The 20,540-nt window shown below is 42.1% G+C and overlaps 1 protein-coding gene across 1 annotated transcript; it reads left to right on the top strand.

Annotated features, from left to right (window-relative positions):
- The first annotated feature begins 12,137 nt into the window (after window positions 1-12,137).
- Window positions 12,138-19,492, top strand: C1qtnf7 (C1q and TNF related 7). Its single transcript, XM_038312224.1, has 2 exons — window positions 12,138-12,384; window positions 18,861-19,492. The coding sequence occupies exons 1-2, from the start codon at window positions 12,147-12,149 to the stop codon at window positions 19,490-19,492; spliced, it is 870 nt and encodes a 289-aa protein (XP_038168152.1). The 5' UTR covers window positions 12,138-12,146.
- Window positions 19,493-20,540: the final 1,048 nt, after the last annotated feature.

Raw genomic sequence — 20,540 nt, 5'->3', positions numbered from 1 at the left:
TCCTTGATTCTTGATCCATGCTCATCAGTGGTTGTCCAGAAACCAACCAGTTTTTCTGTTGTATTATCACATTTGGTTAGAATTGGTTGTTAACTCAGTAAACATGTATTGAGAATTTCTGAACTCTAGTCCTTGGTTGTATATGGGTGGTGCAAGAATGAATGAATCAGGATTATTATTTAAAGGTGCTCTTTGAGGGGCTGGAAAGATGACTCAGTGATTAAGAGTACTTGGTGCTCTTGCAGAAAACCAGAGTTTAATTCCTAACACCTGTGTCTGGGTGGCTACTAATCACCTGTAATTCCAGCCCAAGAGGATCCACCACCCTATTCTGGTCTCTGTGTGCCTGCACACACACAAACACACACACATACACACACACCACAGTGAGAAAGAGAGAGAGCAATATTTTTCAAGACTCCCTTTTGTGAGGTGTACATGTTTCACCTGAATCTATAGCTGGTAAAATTTATGCACAAAAGTCTGGTTTCCCATACTTGCCTGCAAATCCTTTCAAAGTAGAAGCTGGTTTTCTCACTTGTACTGCAGCTCCCAATAAATAGTTTTCTCCATTCCTGCAAGAGATTTACACACAAACATTGATAACACTTTCAAAAATTAAATACAGAAATTTTCATATATAAAAAGTGTTTAGTTATCCCCACAATATTGTGCCAATGATTCCATTTAATTTAACTGAACATGTACCCTGAATCCCTTCAGTCTCTCAGCATAAAAAGGGCACAATCACCACACCAAAACTTGACTTGTGTGGATATAGACCTCAAGGCAAAACCTTCAAGTAAATAATTTTTGAGATCCAAAGATTTCTTAGATAGGCTTACGAGCACATAGAAGGAGAGAAACCCCTTTGTCTACCATCTTCAAGTGGAAGACTCTGGAAAGCCAGTGAACTCAAATTCCTTAGCTCTGGTGAGTTGGTAGTGAAGATTCCAGCCAAAGTTCCAAGGTTTGAAAGCCAGGAGTACCCAGGTCAGAAGCAAATCAAAGTCCCAGTTCAGTCGGCCAGACAAAGCACAAACATCATCCTCCTAAGCTTCCCTGTCCTCTTCCAGGCCTCAGTGACTTGGTGGCAGATTGATACCACCTCAGTGTGAGGACTTCAGAAACTGCCTTCCTTTACACGGCATTGCTCTTGAGCACTGTGGGAGTGTGTGATCTGTCACTCTAAGCTGGGTGGCATTCCATTGTACTGTTACATCACTTGGTTTACCCATCCTCAGGTTTGCCGGCCACCCAGCCTACATTACTGTGAACTCAAGGTCAATGAGAGCCCTGACTGCCCAGACAAGGTTGATGATGCCTGTTGAACAACAGCTAAGGTTGTCCTCCAGTCTCCACACACATGCACACACATATGCACCTGTATGCACATATACTTGCACACATACATGCTTACACGCACTAAAAGACACACTCCAAAACTGACATGCTCACGTCTGTAAGGCCCTCAGAGTGATGCTTTTTGCTGTGTTAACCTGGTACATTCCAAGATTCTAGGATGACCTGTTCTCCAGCGATTCCCAAACTCTCTTGAAACACTAGGGCAGATTTTGTTCGTAAAGTATAAGCTTTGACACTTGCTAAAAGCCTAATCCTTCCTCAATGTGTTAGGGCACTGTGCATAAGCTTGGAACCACGTTCCGTCCCAAAACTCATGGTCCACAGTTAGACCTGCAGTGAACCCAAGTTTTCCTGAAATTTCTGTAGTAAGTAATCAAAGAACTCTTTCTTCTAGCACACAGAAATTTTAATGGAAAAAAAATTTTTGATGGTCACATAAAAATTACACTTCTGAATTTTTAGTGCACAAAAATAGTGGTATATAAAAAAGTGCTTTTCAGATGTTTTGAACATTACTAGGGCATGCCCAATTGTATTTAAATGGTCTCAGGAGCCAAGAGAGCTATGTGGTGTCAACCACACTATTAATATGCAAGATGATGAATATTTTTGTGACTAATTAGAGACAAAATAATACGATGTCGGACATTTGCTTGAAAATGCAGGAAGGGGAAAGGCAATGAAGAGCATGAGGGTGCCAAGCATGAGGGTCACATGCTTCCATGTGAGCAGAGCCTACATGGTCCAGGAGCACCACCATGCTCATTGGCTCTTCCCATTCTCAGATGTAATGTTTTCTCAGTCTGGCAGTGTTTTCCTGCTTCTCTGCTTGGCAATTCTTACTCCTTTTTCGTATTTAGGTCATCTCATTCCCTTAGACAGAGAACCTCTGGACCATACACTCAACTGTGTTACCTGTGAAACACCTGGCAATCTTTTCTCTGTGCTTTCAGAACGCTCTCCAAAGTATATGAATTGATTAAAGTTCTGTTCTTTACAGAAAGTAAATAAGAAACAAGCTCATCTTTCTCCCATTCATTGTTTGAACCCTCTCTGCCTTTTCATGACCTAACAAGCAAATTCTTCAGCTTCCTGGTAATATTAAGCACATGAACACTTCAGTCAGTCTGTTTGATTCATCTTCAGATACTAATAAAAAATTGTAAAAACATCTATTTCAATCCAATACTAAACCTGGTCTTTCTCCATAGCTTCAGCTCAATGTGGAATGCTTTTCCACCACCTGGTTCCTGTCACCAAAAGTCCCTCCCACTGTTGGCACCCCTACAGTCAGCTCAGAAGGCAAGAGAGTTAGAAGAAAATGATCAAATTACACAAGTGGCACTTATACACACTCCCGCTACCTGCCCCATGTATGTAAATGTTGACTCTGTTAAGTGAAGTGCATTAACAGGTCACCAAAGATATGCTTGGAACCCCATTCTTCAAAACATCCTGATATGGACAATTCACTTCCGAACTCATGTCCAGTGAGGTCACCAGACCAGCTCAGCATCTGTGTCCTGGAGAAACTCCCCATTGTAGCCAAAGACCTACTGTAGACAGTCCAGCTCCATCTAGCTTCTCAGTGCTTTCATGCCCTGGAATACTACCCTCTGCATAGCTGGGTCTGCTCTGCCCTCTCTTCTCAAGCAATCTTCATCTTCTAAATGCTTAGTGTCTGGAATCAAGGAAGACTCCCAGGCTGGAAGTCGAACTTCCTGCAGTCTCTGAGAAGACCCCTGCCAGCTTCTCAGCTACTGTTCAGGTATCACCCAATATGAAGAAGGAACCAGCAGCAGCACTCTTCCTGCTGGCTCCCCCTAATCTGTCCAGTGATTTCCTTTGGCTTCATGTTAATCGTACATTGAAAATAGATGAGAGTGGGTGGCAGAAACTTCTGATTTTCAGTCAGCTTTCAGAAGGTACTTAGACATTAATGGTCCATTTTTTTCTGTTTTGGGTCCTCAACTGGAATTCCAGGATGATGGGCATCCTTAACATCCTATCAAGCACAGTTCTAGGACTCTTGGATGGCTGTCTTCTCCATTCAATTTTTGACTCTATAAGCATTTTCTAGGTTTGCTGACAGCCAAGAGTTCAGCCCCTGACTACCAGACAGTACGAGGATAAGACAAAGCCGTGAATAAAAGAGTAAGCTGAGTGACAGCTGAAAGTTCCCAAAGCCAGCCTACCCATCAGAATCATCCAGAGACCTTTGAAGAAAATATCTTATCCTTATCCATTGTTATGCTAGCTTAGCTTAGTAGGTCTGGTTTAGAACCACAGAACTAGGATTTGGAGAAACGTCTGAATAACATGTTAGGAAACTTCAAGAGAGAGTCTCAAATGCTTGAAAGTATCATGGAGAGATTCTGGTGGAAACGGTGATGAGGAAGATGAAGATAAAGAGATGGAGAAAGGTGCCGGAGAGGATTTGGGTCATTCGGACCTGAAGCCGCAAGGAATATCATAAGCAAAACTCTAAGGCTTGAATAACAAGATTTGATTTCAGGCTCAGTGTGCCTGCGGAGAGGAGGAGAAGAACAAATTTGTAAGGCCCACAGCTCTGTTAAAAATGTTGGGCGCAGAAACTTGGTCTTATAGAGTTAGCCGCATCCTAGGAAGAAAATAGGTATCGTGTTGAGACATGTTAACTTCGGATCAGGCTCCCTGTGGTACTTAAAGGAGAACAAGAGAATATAGTGAGGACTGAAGGACCTAATGTTTGTCAGCTGCTCAATAACTATCATCTGGAACCACCTTTTAAAAGCAATTCTGTTACTAGCAAAATAACGTGTGTGTGTGTGTGTGTGTGTGTGTGTGTGTATGTGTGTGCCCATTTGTGTGCACGTGTGTGTGTGTCCAGTGGTGTAATGAACCACCTCAGATCCACCATTGAAGGCCACTCCTGCATGCAGCTTACCAATTCTGTATTTTGTGATGTCATGCTGTAGCTTCATATTGGCGACCGGAGGAAATTGTAGCAGCTACAGTTATGGACTTCAGTTTTCTCTTTTTTGAGAGCTTGGGTTATCAGAATTGCTTTTGAGTGTTCTCTGAACACTGGATGGATTTGAATGGGTTGAACTGAATTAAGTTGAAAAGTAAACCAAAACTTTAAGAAAGTAAATAGTATGAGCTGAGAGAGAAAATTATATGCTTAGGGGGAAAAAAAAACCACACACAGTAAGACGTTGACCTTGAGGCAAGTAGCCAATAAAAATGGAATCTGAGGTGTTAATCTAAGCCAAGGCTCCCTTCAGCCTGTTTTCTTCCCATAACTTTTTACCAGTGCTTCTGAAATAAGTGTGAAAATAACTGCATGAAATAGAACTAAAAGCATTGTCTACATCTGAGCTCTGAGCATGCTAAGAGGGCATTCCAAAGGCTCATTTTCTCTGTAGAGAAAAGTTCAAGGAAGACATAGATTGTGTTAAATTATCTGAAATGAAAAGTGATTTTAGAAAGGGCAAAAATCAAATATTAAATGGCATAAAATACTATGATCCTTTAAATATATGAGAAATATTTGCATATAAAATATGGTAAACACTAGACAGGGTATGTTGGTGCATGCCTTTAATCCCAGCACTTGGAAGACAGACAGGCCAATATTTGTGAGTTCAAAGCCAGGCTGGTCTACAGAGTGAGTTTCAGGACAACCAGGGCTACATGACAGTAAACACAGTATAGAGTAGCAGTTAATACAGGCTGAGGTCTGTAGTATCAGGAAGATGGAAAAGCAACAACTGGTTTTGATCAGAGAATGATGACATGTGTGGAAATACCACATTGAACATCATTTAATGCACACAATTACTGTGTGTTACCTCAGAGATTATTCTATTAAAGACAATGAGGAAAAAACCATCAAAGAAGTCGTCATAAAAAAAAACATTAATTAATTAATTAATTAGCTGCACCACCTAAAATTAAGCTTTCCATGGCTGAAACTTGATGAACTTTATTAGTGCGTGTCAAGAATTGTAAGGAAACCTAGAAATAATTAAGAACAAGCATTTTATTTGAGGCTGAGAAGTAAACCTAGAGATTCTTTGTAGGAGTCGACACTGATTTAGAAAATAAATTAGCTGACTGATGTTTAAGACTTGGTTTACATGCCATGATGGTGTTCAGGTTCTGAAAGTCAACAAATTTAAAGGATCTGCCCTCCAGCCTGGAGGATGGGTTCTTAGAAGTAATGTAAATCTCATCAGAATGAAGATCCACTCCTGGTTTTGGTCAAATCTGCGATTGGTGTTCAATTCCAAGACTCTAGGGAAACAAAACGGAAAACAAAAACGAAAACCTCTTTCAATTAGAATTCTTACTGTTGAGAAGAATTAGGAGGATAAAACGAGTTTCTTTTTCAATCACCTGATTTCCATGAGCGACATCATATATTACAGATTGCTGTTGCCAAGGAGATATAAGAAAGACATGTCAGATGGCAACAAGGATGTTGATTGCTGTAACAGTGAACTGCTTGGGTTTTAGAGATACACCATACCTTTGGACTTGTGAGGAAGTGTTGTTAAGCAACAGTGGAGCCTGTATATCCATCTCCCGACACATGCAATCATTCGTCTATTCAGCTAAGAACAAAGAAAGCATCAATACGGTGCTCATAGCCCTCTCATTTGCAGTACAGAGAATGAAAGGCCTGCTTCCTGCCATGTTTGCCAAGAGTAGGGATGATGCTTCTTGGTCCCCACCTAGAAACCCCCACATAGTAAATGAATTTTTTCTCTAAGCTAATAACCAATTTCCAGTCAGTGAGGTTTTTTTTCCCGGAACCATCCTATTGGAAAATCAGTGAAAAGAGGAAAAATATTAAATAAGCAAATCTTTAAAAGAGGCCACAGCAAGAGAGATGGTAAGCTTCCAAACGAACCAGTCAAGAAAAGCCGGCACTTACAGCTGGTCCCAAACAAAACCATAATTTTAACTGATCCCTGAGTTGAGCCTCGCTGGATGAATGACTTCCAGGGCCTCTGGCTCTTTGGGACTAAGCAAGAAGATTATTTTTAGCGCAACTATTTGGAAATCTTTGAGAACTTGGACCTGCTATTCTGTCTGGTACCAAAGCAAGTTTCTCACTGAGCTCTTAGGAAAGATCCTGACTTTTGTACATTGGGGATCCTGCAGCAACCCACCCTCCCAGAGCACGGTACGGTGTTTATTTTCTTTTTCAGAACTTTGGCAAATGTAGTAGAGATCATGGTCCATCTCCGTTTTGATGGAGTCTTTAGCTCAGTAAGCAGGTAGCTCTTTAGGAAGAATCCAGGAAGTAAAGACCTAGCTCTGAATCTAACTAACACTGGCTCTTGGCCTTGGACAATGGTCTCTGGCCCTTGGCTGCCCATCACAAAGGGGTCCTTCAGTGGGTGATATGGACTAGGGGTTAGTCTATAGACTATAAGAATTTTGCAAATATCCAAGCTTCTTTTTTCACTGTTCTTCCATCACAGCAACTCACACAAAGCAGCCCAGACTATAAATCATGAGCTGTTGTATAAAATCCTAATAAACATGTATGCTCTCATTCAAATCATTGAGCTTCTGCTGTAGCTCAGCCTGTCATATATGTCAGCAATAGGAAGTTGACGTTTTGATATGGAAATGAGCAAGCAAATACTATAAAAACCAGTTGTGTGGCCCTGAAGGGACCTGCGGAGGTCCAGGAGAAGGGACTTCATTTAAATCAGAAAATCAGTTCCACACAGGAAAATGGGAGCTGCATGGAGCTAAGGAGCTCATCAGAGAAGGAACTGGGGTTTAGAAAGTCCAGGTCTTCATCCTGTCCCTAGCTAATAGTCCCTCCTAGTGAAGCTAGAAGAACAGATTCTGATATTGAGCAATGCCTACCTCAGAAGCCAAGGAGAGGTCTCATTTTGGCCCTCCTCAATAACCTCTCCTCTTCCTAATGATTTCCAGGCAAAGCGTATTTTGAACTTGAATTAATCAAATCCAGTCTTCTGTCATGAGGTAATAGACGAACATTCGGTGCTTGTGACAAGATGTCAGTTCAAATCCTAGCTGTGCCATTTTGTGAATCTTAAAAGTTTTGTCTCTGTGTGACTGTGACTTGTCTAGGCAAGTTGAATGAAAGGAGTATTATAGGACCTGCTGTTTTTCCGACTTGAGAGTTTTGTGAGCATAAAGCCTTGAAAGCCCATCCATGTTGTGGCATTCATCAAAATGTCTTGTAATTTTTAAAGCTGTTGCATCCATGTGTCACGGTTTATTTATCTGCAAGTGAGCACTCAGGTTGCTCTTTTCAGCAGCTATGAGTGCTGTTGCCGTGAACATGAGGATGCAGATATCAGTTTGAGTCCCTGTGTTTAATTCTTGGTGGTACATTCCCAGAATGGGGGCCTACTTCACTCCTTCACCAGATGTGAGTCTTTGGAGTGTTCCCCAGCATTTGTGCTCTCACGGATAACATCTTCTAGTCTTAGAACAAAAAGCATGCTATTTACTAAGAAATCTCAAGCCACATATACATTTTCTAGAGGCCCAGTCTTTACGTTGACTTAATCAATGCCTCCCCAAGTGTTTCTTATGGCTAGTTTGGCAAGAAAGGATTCTATGACAAAAAAAAAAAAAAGCATGCTACATCCTCCCTTAAAGATTCAGAATACATATTTACATGAAAAGTCTGGAATATACATATGTTTTTAAATGTATGTTTTAAGATCTAAAAAGACCTGTCACTTTGCTATCCCTAAAGAAAAAGTTAGGGTAGAAAGCCGTTTACGTTTAGCATTCAGGGCCTGTCTGAGATTAGCATTATATTCAGAGCGTTGATTTTCTAAGTCCAAAGAAGCATAAAAGTGGAAATAAAATACATGCCAGTACATATTCTACATAAATTTACATAATTCAAGCCAATGCTTGAAAGCATATTGCAAGAGAGGGGACTGCTAATGGAGATGTTTTCTCCTGAGGATTTTAAACATATCCTAAGGTTGGCTTATAGTGTGTGCTGAGCCGTATACTTTGATTAGTTTTATGCTGTGCAAATTATGTCTTTCCAAGCTGCCCAAAATCATTAGAATGTAAAGTTTTGACTCATGTGGTTTATTCTCAGTCAAAACAACCAAATTCCGTGTGATGCATTAAACTTTGGGCAGTAGATGAAAATGGGTTGTTCGGGAAATGATGATGGAAATATGCAGTTGTATTGCTGCCTCGACGTCTTTAATCAGGAAAAGTCTGGTGGAGCAATTCTTTATATGTGATAAAATAAAATGTGAGAATTGAAATAAATATAAAATTATATTTAGTATCTTGAAGTGTGGAAAACCTTCTAAGCATAATAAATTAGACTTTAGAAAAGGTTTTATTAATACAAATTTTTAAATGTATGTAAAAACAGGAGCTGGAGAGATGACTCAGTCAGTGCTTAAGAGTACTTGCTGCTCTTTCGGAAGATCTGGGTTTTGTGTATAGCACCCATGTCAAACTTCCAAGCACATTCCAAATGACCTGCTACCTTTGTCTACCACTAAACAGACCCCAGTTCATTCTTTTCCCATAATATTCCCATGAGGACTTTCACACCATCACTGGTGCCCAGACTTCCCAAAGCTCTTTTTCTCCCAATATTCTCAAGTTTTTCTCAGAAATACCTCTTGACCTCAGTCTTCAGTGTTCTGTATGTATGTTTAAAACCTCCTCCCGAGCCTCCTCCTTCTGAGCCTCCTCCTCCTGAGTCTTCTCCTCCTGAGCCTCCTCCTCCTGAGCCTCCTCCTCCTGAGCCTCCTACTCCTGAGCCTCCTCCTGAGCCTCCTCCTCCTGAGCCTCCTCCTCCTGAGTCTTCTCCTCCTGAGCCTCCTCCTCCTGAGCCTCCTCCTCCTGAGCCTCCTACTCCTGAGCCTCCTCCTGAGCCTCCTCCTCCTGAGCCTCCTCCTCCTGAGCCTCCTCCTCCTGAGCCTCCTCCTCCTGAGCATCCTACTCCTGAGCATCTTCCTCCTGAGCCGCCTCCTCCTGAGCATCCTCCTCCTGAGCATTCTCCTCCTGAGCCTCCTCCTCCTGAGCCTCCTCCTCCTGAGCCTCCTCCTCCTGAGCCTCCTCCTCCTGAGCATCCTCCTCCTGAGCCTCCTCCTCCTGAGCCTCCTCCTCCTGAGCATCCTCCTCCTGAGCATCCTCCTCCTGAGCATCCTCCTCCTGAGCATCCTTCCCCTGAGCCTCATCCTTAAGTGTGTTCTACAAAGAGGAACTGATACTTTAACCAATGCATTTAGTTTTTACGATAGCAAAGATTGTGCATAAGATGTCCCTTCTATTAGTTTTTATCTGTTTTTGTCAAAATAGTTCATATCTTCTTTTTCTAAAAGAAAATTTTGCACAAGTACAATACATTTTGATCATAGCCATTTCAAATCCTGTCATGATCCCCCACATCTTATTTCCAATTCATGTCCTCTTTCTCTCTCTCTTTCTCTCTCTCCCATACAGAGATAATTATATTATATAGAGATAGAAAAATTATATATATACATATATATATATATATATATACACATATGAACATCAGAGCTTAGACAACATAGGGCCTGTATCTACAGAAAACTGATTTTCTCCCTCAGCAGTCATAGCTTCTCCACTGATGGGGGCAGGGGATACTGTGAGCCTTGTCCCACCCACACTGAAATGTTGGTTGGTGTGTTGTTGTGGAGGTCTTGGCAGGCAGCTATAGATGTTGGGAGTTTATGGAAGGAGCATCCCTGCCACATCCAGCTGAAACTTCTTTGCAGCAGTCCTCCAGGTCCCCTGGCTCTTAGCATCTTTCCAGTCCCTTTTCATGAAATCCCCCTCAAAGGGCTCATATTGCTATCAGAACTCTAGGGAATGTCAGAAAGTAACTTAATCCCATTTGAACACTAGGATTAGTGGTTTGAGGTTGGTACTTGCCCTGTTTGGGGTGTGACTTAACACAGTGGTTCCCATGTTAGAGGCTTGATCCCACTGTGGTGGTTTTGAGAGGCAATGGGAGCTCTAAGGGGTGGAGCCCAGAGAAAAGTTACCAAATAGGTGTTCTCCATTGTTCTGGCTTCCTGTCCCCCTATCCCTCCTACCTTAATACTATATGCCACGGTAAGATGCAGTCACATTGACCTTTGAGAGAGCCTATGCCACTTGGCATTTTCGGTCTTTGGAGTTTCAGCCTCCAGACTGCTAACTAAATAAACCTCTCCCTTGTGAAGCTCTTGCCTCAGGTATTTCATTATGTAGCAGAACGCAGACTGATATAATAGTGTATGGCAGGGCCAGTCCATAGAACATGGCAAATGCATTTTCAGCCTTTGATAGGAGGGTCTAGTAACACTGAAAACACTGCTTAAACATTTTTTATGATAAGATCTCCAAGACTTGAGATTATTCCAAAATCTCATGCATATTTCTTAGGTTATTAATCCTGCGGTGGAGCAAAAATTTTGGGTATAATTCCAAGAGGTTGTATTCTCCCCATGGGCACCATAAAAGTAGTGTGCCTTTTAAATTTCTTGGGGTGGCAGTCAAAAATAACATCTGATCACTTTCCCCATATTTTATTATTATCCTCCTTCAGAGAGAATTATCCAGATCAAGCACTATGAAGATTCTGTATGAAACCCAGGCCCAGTCATCCAAAGACTATTTATGATCACAACCCATAGAAACAAGTGCGTGCATTCTCTCTTGAAGAAACTGCTCATCCCTAAGGATGGCACAGTCTGAAAAATCAGGTCTCCCCAGCTTATGTCCCCCCCACACCATGTGTTTAGCCTGCACACCAGAATGTCATACTAATAAATCCTTCGTTACTCTCTGCATCCAGGCTCTGTGGAGCAAGACGCCAAGTCCTCTTGGGTTAGACTCAAAGAGACCTGGATCTGCTTTACATGGTGCACGTGGCACTATGCACGGTTTAGGTTCACTCAGCTCTTTAATTGACCCCTAGTGCTAACAGCTTATGGGACACAGAGGCATTATATAGTGAGGATTTTAAATTAACGTGTCAGACTCCCCCCAGGACCTGCATAGTGCTGTAATTACCACTAATTGGCATTACACATGATTAACAAGTGAAAACGTGGTTTTTCCGAAAATGTTTCTTTTCTCCCATGAATCCTAAGACCCTGGCGGATGCATGCAAAGATAAGGAGGATTATACCCAGCACGTGTATGTTGGCACAGCTCTGCAAGCCATGTCTATACATGCAAGAGAGGAGAGGGAAAGAAAATATTTAATGCTACAGATAACTGGTCCTCTAAGAGCTTACATCAATGTTAAGTGAAAACAAAGTCCTAAATCACAGGACTGGCACAAGGCCGCTTTTCTCCACAGCACGGACGCACACAGGAAGACTGGAGATGTGTATATACTAAACAATAAAGGACAATTAGTTATCTCTGAGTAGTGGCAGCAGTGCCGGCGTTTATCTGAGTCATTTTGAGTGTGTCATTTTCCTTTCATAGCACAAAAAGGAAAGGTCTTTGCGCTAAGTCCATGCATTCTTGCAGAGTAAATGCAGCAAAGAGGGGCCTTTAGAATGTTTTCATCCTTCATCTCTATCAGTCCCTGTATTAGGCACTGCGGATTCTGTGTCAATGACAGTTTGACAGATCTTTAAATCTTGAGAGGAAAAGCGGGATTCTAGACGCGAGGAAAATCAGATTTGGGGGCAGCTGGTGCACATGCCCAGTCTTCAGTTCACACCAACTCCGTTGTGCCAAGGCCCCTCCCTGGAGAGTGCAGTGATGTCTGTCCTTCTCTTCCAGAGCCCAAAATGATTGTCCTGCTCTACGTGACAAGTCTTGCCATCTGTGCAAGTGGACAACCTCGGGGCAGTCAGGCCAAGGGAGAGAGCTACTCTCCAAGGTACATCTGCAGCATTCCTGGCTTACCGGGTCCCCCAGGCCCTCCTGGAGCAAATGGCTCCCCTGGGCCCCATGGTCGCATCGGCCTTCCTGGAAGGGATGGTCGAGATGGCAGGAAAGGAGAGAAAGGAGAAAAGGGCACGGCAGGTAAGGAACCATGAGGTTCAGCAAACACCCCCTCCACCCTCCTCAAACTCCTCTCTTTGTTGCTTCTTCGCTGTGGTCACTGCTCCTTCAATCAATCAATCCTCTGCTTCACCTTCAGTGATCTTAACAATGTCCTTTTCCCTGACCGTGCTTCAAATGCTGCTTTAGCTCTTTCCAGCCTTAGCTCTTGGGTGGACGCTGTAACACTGGGAAGGTAAGAAACCTGAGCCTGGTTAAAGGCACTGCAGGAGAGGGACCCAGATGGGCATGCACTGTGCATGACTGCTGGAGATGGACTCCCAACAACTGACGCCGGATGGCCGGACAACAGCTGGATGCATGGAAGTTTGCATAGCCAAACAGATGGGCCAGAGCAGGGAAAGAATTGGGATTCGGAAACTCAGTTTCCCACCCTGCTCAGAGCTAATGTTCTAAACTAGTATTCCTCAAGCTCTTCTCTGTTCTTGCATGCAGACAGCTAGGACAGCGGTGTCACATAGCCAGCTTTCCTCACGCGGCGCTCTCCACCTGTCCTGCTGCACAGCTCTCCGCGATAGCACACTTGTCCTCTAGTCCTCCACCGTTTCCAGGCTTCCCATCTTAGAGATAAGCCAGCCTGGGACGCTTGCCAGACCCCACAGTCCTTCAGAGGAAACCAAACTGAAATTCTCCAGAGGCTGTGTTAACTCCACAAGAGGAAGGAATTTGAAATCCATCTTTGAAAATGCGTTCCTTAGTGTACAAGTGAGACAAAAGACAAGAAGGGAAAAATTACATAGATCTAGGAAACATGCCTCTACCCGATCACCACACCTGATTTACTGGGGTTCCGAGAGATAGTGCCACAGTATATATCCAGATTATTGGCTAAGTGTCACTTCCAAATGGTCCATGCAGAACACATGGGGCAAACCGAGAGCTGTCAGATGTGTGAGCATTGTTCAATAATAAAGAACCTTATGGAAAGATTCAATGTCAGATAAACTTTGAATTTGGAGTTTAAACGTAGTTATTCAAATGTGACTGTCTATAAGGTAGCTCATGTGAATACAAATTACCCCTGAGCCACGACTGCAAATATTCTTACAAATTCTATGGCACCCAGATTATTGTTCTTTATGATCAACCCTTTAAGCTTGCTGTGTCTGGAAGGAAGAAAGTAGTGGTTTATCACACAAGCGCTGGCATCAGAAAAACAGACTCAAATCTTGACTCTTTCAGTTACTTTCCTTAGCATCCTCAAGCAAGTAGCATCTTTGATCCTCGTTTGAAAGTTGGCAATAGTAAGAGCCATTGTGAAGTTTAAGGGTAGTCATATATACAGAATGTCCTATAGAACAACTGCTTGTGCTAAGTACTTGTAAATGTCACATATTGTTAATTATTAAATTGTGATCCACAGGTCAAAGATAAGTCTGTGGCCACTCAAAGCCACAGGGTAAACAAAAATGATGAATATAACCATAAGGTAGTTCCACTGCTATTTCAGATAGGATTTAATGTCCTTAAATGCTACAGTTTTAGCTCTGTGAGGTTAGGGATAGCCCTATATACATCAGTCTATTCATCCCTCTATGTATCTATGCACCGTTTGCTCAGAAACATTTTTGTGTACCTCTAGCTGTCAGCTTTCATTTGTGGAGACTAGTTTTCAGCCTCCACACTAATACCATCAAGTGCTGCATAGTTGTTATGGTAGGGTGAAGTGTTAGGTATGGTGTGTGGCAGCGTGTCCCCGGATATCGGTGGCACATCTTTCCCAGCTGCAGCAATCACAAATGGCTCTAGACCATGGGTTCTCATCCTGTGCATTGCAGCCGCCTTGGGAATCAAACGACCCATTCACGGGGGTCTAATATCAGATATCATGCATATCAGATATTTGCATTATGATTCATAACAGTGGCAAAATTTTCAATTACAGAATAGCAACAAAAATAATTTTATGGCTGAGGGTCACCACAATGTGAGGAACTGTATTAAAAAGGGTTGCAGCGCTAGGAAGGTTGAGAACCATAGCACCAACTCTAATTGTCCTTAATAATAAAAACTCAGAGTGAGGTATAGGGGTGAATGCTGAAGATCAGAGAAGCAGAGCAGCCAGCCACTAGAGAGTTCTTACCTCTACCAATGCTCAGACCAAAGTACGATGCTTTCCTCAGATTGCTTCCTCAGCCTGCATCCTTAGGTTGCATCTCCAGACAGCTACCTCAGACTGCATCCTCAGACTGCCTCGTCAGACTGCATCCTCAGACTGCATCCTCAGACTGCATCCTCAGACTGCATCCTCAGACTGCATCTCCACCAAAACCTCACACTGCACCGAGCTCCTGTCTCCTCCCGCCTTATATTCCTTTCCCCGCACAGTCATATCACTCCTGTGTCCACCTCCCTAGTGCTGAGATTAAAGGTGTGTGATCCCAAGTGCTGGAATCACCTTTGTGTGAGCTGTTTCTCTATTAGACAGATTCAATCTCATGTAGCCCAGGGTGGGCTTGAACTAACAGAGATTCCTCTGCCTCTCTCTCCCCAGTTCTGGTATTAAAGGTGTGTGTCACCACTCCCTGGCCTCTAGTGGCTTAATTCTGCCCTCTGATCTTCAGGCAAGCTTTACTTGTTAGATCAGAAACAAAATCTCACTACAGAGAACCACTGCTCTAGACATTGCAAGCTGGCCCCAGGGACAGCTGCTTGAGAACCTGTTCTAGTCACTGGGAACACCCGCATTGGTCAGGGAGTGAAGAGAAAGGATCATCTGAGTACAGATTTGCAGTAGCTCCAGATACTGACCATGTGTTGAGAACTTGTTTATGTTAACATTCACCATTCTAATCTGCAGTAACCGTAACATACAATAAAATAATGCTACAAATGAAACTATCGAGATTCAAAAACAAAGAGACTTTTCCAACTGAAGATTATGTAAATCCAACAGACACACCTAAGTCTAAACATGGCTCAGAGAAGATAGACCTGACTGTCGTTGTGAAAGGATGCACACATTACTCAGAAACCACATTTGCAAAGTGGCTGGCAAATGGGTCAAAGCCTGGGAAGTGCTGCCCAGTGCTTCCTCTCCAGTGGCAGCACCAGGTCTCTTCGTTCCTGCACCCTTCTTGGATGCCATATTGCCTTCACCTCACCAAGTCCAAGCAAAACTAATTGTATTCTTCTTCCAACTCTGTTATCCTAAACTAGAAATGAAGAGATTATTACACCAAATTATAAATTCTCTGCTAAAACATATCTCACTGGTCTCTAGCAATCATCATAATATATTAATCACATTCAATTAAATCCAAATGCATTCTCATTCAAATATTTCTAGAACTATTCCACAAAGTGTTGTTATATTTTTTGGTTGTGAGTCTAATCTTTAACAGTGGAGCCATCTGTCAAGCCCTCAAGAAGCTCTTTTCATTCCAGTTTATTATAAAGATTTTAGTATGCAAAAGCCAATCACATTGAGCCACTATCACATACAGAAGGAAGGAAGGGAGGGAGGGAGGGAGGGAGGAAGGGAGGGAGGGAGGGAAAGAAGGACAGAGGTATGACTAGACAGAAGATGCATGAATGAAAGGAAGGATAAAATAATTCTAAAGAGAAAATCTAAATTTTCTCTTTGAGGGAGAACTAAGAAGAAACTATATGGTCAAGATTCAATATGTACACAGAGTTTAATCCTTAATGCATAATGATTTATTCTCCTGAGAGTATAGTCTCCTAGTAGATGGGAAAATTCTCCATATAAAAAGGAAGAGGTCCTATATTATTATTATTATTATTATTATTATTATTATTATTATTCATGACTAGGAATATCTAGCAATTTGGGATATTAAATATGTATTACAATAGAAAATTTAAGCACTGAGGTTGTAAAGAATTCCTCATATTTATAATTTATATTTCAGTGAATGCAAATGGGAAGCCTAAGTCAGGAGGATCTCACTCCTTCTTCAGATTCACTGCCCAGTCCACAGCTGAAGTGGGTTTTTGTAGTAGGAAGGCCACTTGTTCATTTCCCAGCCACCCAGACTACTGAAATAATCACACAGAAACTATATTAATTAAATCACTGATTGGCCTATTAGTTCTAGCTTATTATTGGCTAGCTCTTATATATTAATTTAACCCATTTCTATTAATCTGTGCATCACCACGTGGCAGTGGCTTACCAGCAAAGCTTCAGCACGTCTGTCTCTGGTGGCAGCTCCATGGCTTCTCCTAACTCTGCCTTCTTCTTCCCAGCATTCAGTTTAGTTTTCCTCGCCTAGCTCTACTCTTTTGCCTTATCAAAGGCCAAGATAGCTTCTTTCTTGACCATTGGTGTTCACAGCAGACAGAGGAGAATCCCACAACAGGCTCTAAGCCAGGAGGACCTTACCCCTTCATCAGATTCACTACCCAGTCCACAGCTGAAGCGGGTTCTATCTCAGACATGCTGAGTCACTGTTGACTGTGCTGCCTACTGAGTTGGAGTAGACTTACATCTAACATCTCTGTATTACAAATGGAGCCCTTGAAGCCAGAAAGGGAGGAACTAACCTGAAATCTTATAAGCAGCATGATTTGAGTTTGTAACGAAATCCTATGGTTAAAATTTTTACTGACACACAAATGATTTTATTATTGTATTGAAGATTAATTATGAAGAATAAGTTAAGCTACTGTTGAAGCCCAAATACAAATTTCAGACTTTGTAGTCTTTGACTCAAGAACAACAAAAGAAAGTTTATGTTCAATCTACCCCCCAGAGAATCAAGCAGTGTAGGAGCTCAGAAACTCCTGTTAGGTGTGTTCTGCTTAGTCCAGTAGAGTTTTAACTCAACAGGAACATCTGCATTAAGGGGTCACAACTGTAGTGGATAAAGATGCTGATTTTGTCTCACCAACAGCGGGGACATTTGTTGACAATAACCTCCATGCATCATGAATTGTTAAACAGCCGTTTCATGAGGATTAAAGCATTGTGCTTGACATTTTAAGGGTAAAGCTTTAATTCTCCTAAACTTTACATTACCAAGATATGTCTTTGTTAATTTTGTCAATTAACAGGGAAAAATAATCAAGTTATCACATTTAACCTGAAGTATGTACAGCACTCCAATAATTGATATCAACGTACCAGCAAGATAAATGCTGTAGCTGAATAAGAGTCCCCGAGAAAAAGTTATGGTTACAAGTGAAAGCATGCATTAACAATACATTTTCCTGAATGACAAAAAAAATACAACTGGAGACCAACAGTTTGGATACTTTGGTAGAAATACTATTATCTAAGTACGATTTATGATATAAATTTGATCGCAGAATTAAAACCTTTTATTTTATTAATTATTACTGCTTTATAAAAGAAAAAGGTCAATTTTGCTGATGGCTTTTAATCAAGATCATTTTGTCCCTGTAGTTAGCCTCTAGTTAGCCTCTTTATATCTGCAGGTTTATATCTTTATATTTGCGGATATAAAGCTTTGGGCATGCAGAAAATAATCCTATACAGTGGCTTAGACTTGGTTGGAATTCTTTCACATCCATTGTTTTTTCTATATGTAAGGGGACCCGAAGAGGTTAGGAGACAGGGCGAAAGTGATACTTTAAGTGGCAGAGCCAGCCGCAAGCTAAGAGATGCTTAGACAGAGGGGAGAAAGACACCATGAGGCTGGGAAAGCTTTGGGTCCTCCTAATCCTGATACATCATCAAGTCCCTTGGCCTCCTCGGGACTCAGTTTCCTCCTGAAAAGCAGGACCGTAGAGTGGTGAAAGCAGTCAGCATTTTTTAGTTATAGCAGCACATGATGCCCCAACGTTCCAGGCTCACTGACAGTTCACAGGATCCACACAACTCATTTCCCTAAAGGATGGGTGCTCCGGCTCCAGAGCTGGACAGGCAGCTGTGCAGATCACAGCTCCATCACACAGTAGCTCTGTTCTCCCGATTCAGTTTCTTCATCTGCAAGGAAGCTAATAATTCTTGGTTTTCAAAGTTGTTGTGAGACTTAAATAAGGTAATGCATGAAAATGAAACATTTAAATAGATGATAAATAGCAAATTTGATTTTTGATTAATTATTTTATTATTAATACTAACAGGGATAGAATAAGACAAAGACTAAGTTGAAAGAACCATCTTCTGCTCTGGTTCTGTCTCCTCTGAGGACTCGCTCTGGGAAAAACACCAGCAAGCTTCCTGAAGTCTTTTCATAGTGACAGGTGCCTGGCTATGACTAATAAGCACCAGGTGATTTGTCTTCAAAATAATAGCTTATGAGTTTAATTAATCAGGGTCTAGATGACATCTCAAATACTGGAGAAAAATCTATGTGAAGTTTTTCTATTTTCATTTTTAGTGTATCAGTGATTTCCAAAGGCCTTTTAATTAGCAGGAAGCTGAAAAGATATGATTAGGATGTGTAGGCATGTTGTTTGTGACTCTCTAGAAGAACTATTGATTTATCTATTAACTGTTTTTAAAGGTCTAAAAGGTAAAACTGGACCCCTGGGCCTTGCTGGTGAAAAAGGAGATCAAGGAGAGACTGGGAAGAAAGGACCCATGGGACCAGAGGGTGAGAAAGGAGAAGTCGGCCCAGCAGGGCCTCCTGGGCCAAAGGGAGACCGAGGAGATCAAGGGGACCCAGGGCTGCCTGGAGTGTGCAGATGTGGAAGCATTGTGCTTAAATCTGCCTTTTCAGTTGGCATCACAACCAGCTACCCAGAAGAAAGGCTCCCCATCATATTTAACAAGGTCCTCTTCAATGAGGGGGAACACTACAACCCTGCCACAGGGAAGTTCATTTGTGCTTTCCCAGGGATCTATTACTTTTCTTATGATATCACGTTGGCCAATAAGCATCTAGCAATTGGGCTGGTACACAATGGGCAGTACCGAATAAGGACCTTTGATGCCAACACAGGGAACCATGATGTGGCTTCAGGGTCCACAGTCATCTACCTGCAGCCGGAAGATGAAGTCTGGCTGGAGATCTTCTTCAATGACCAGAATGGCCTCTTCTCAGACCCAGGCTGGGCAGACAGCTTATTCTCTGGATTTCTCCTCTACGTTGACACAGATTACCTAGATTCTTTATCAGAAGATGATGAACTGTGATCCGGACTGCAGACCTGACTGTTGCAACATAAATACCACAGTGGCTTACATTTTGAGTTAATCTGGGGGTGCTGGAAGGTGGAACAAGTGACAAAAGGATTCAGAAGAATCCTTTTACAGACAGCTCTGGCAGAATTTATCAAACTAAGACAAACCATCAACCAACTGAAATCACAACAAAATGAATGATATAAAATAACCCCAGACATGAACCCCTTGAAAGTAATGATGACAAATATTTAAGCAAATTAAAGATAATATTAACAAATTTGAATGCCCTTGGCGATCCAACCAGCTGGTAGTGACACTGCCTCATTAAACATTCATAAAACTCATAAAATTTTGTTTGTTATTCAGGATAACTGTAACATTATAGACGAATTCTTTGACGATTCTTAAGAGTCAAAGAAAAGTAGGAGATGCTAAGAATTTTCTAACAAATTAAAATGGAGTGATAAATCTCTTTATTCCTTTATGATTTTATATGTATACTCATCAACTCTGTGTGTGCATGCATGTGTGTCGTGCACGTGCAGGTGAGTGCGTGTATATGTGTGTATGTATGTGTGCATGCGTTCATGTGTGTGCACGTGTGTGCGTGCATGTGTGTGTGCGTTTGTGTGTGTATGTGTGTGCATGCGTTCATGTGTGTGTGCATGCATTCATGTGTGTGCATGTGCATGTGAGTGTGTATATATGTGTGTGCATACGTTCGTGTGTGTGTGTGCATTTGTGTGTGTGCACGCGTGCATGTGTGCATGTGTGTGTAAGCCATAAGACAACATCAGCTATCACTCCTCAGTCACCATTCACTTTTTCTTTGAGCCAGAGAATTCACTGAACCTGCAGCTCACTTAATCTGTGTAGCCTGGCTGGTTAGTGAGTCCCAAAGACTCTCTGTTCTCATCTCTCCAGCTCAAGGATTACAAGCACATGCCACCATGCCTGGCTTGTTTTTACATGCGTTCTGAGGGATCAAACTCAGGCCCTCAGGCTTACAAAGCATCCACTTCACTGCTATGCTATCAAGGCAGCCCTTGGCAGCTCT

Source organism: Arvicola amphibius, chromosome 1 (genome assembly GCF_903992535.2).
Source record: "Arvicola amphibius chromosome 1, mArvAmp1.2, whole genome shotgun sequence".
In the NCBI taxonomy this organism is placed as follows: Eukaryota; Metazoa; Chordata; class Mammalia; order Rodentia; family Cricetidae; genus Arvicola; species Arvicola amphibius.
Note: the sequence above shows the minus strand (reverse complement) of the source record. Positions and strands in the feature narration are given on the sequence as shown.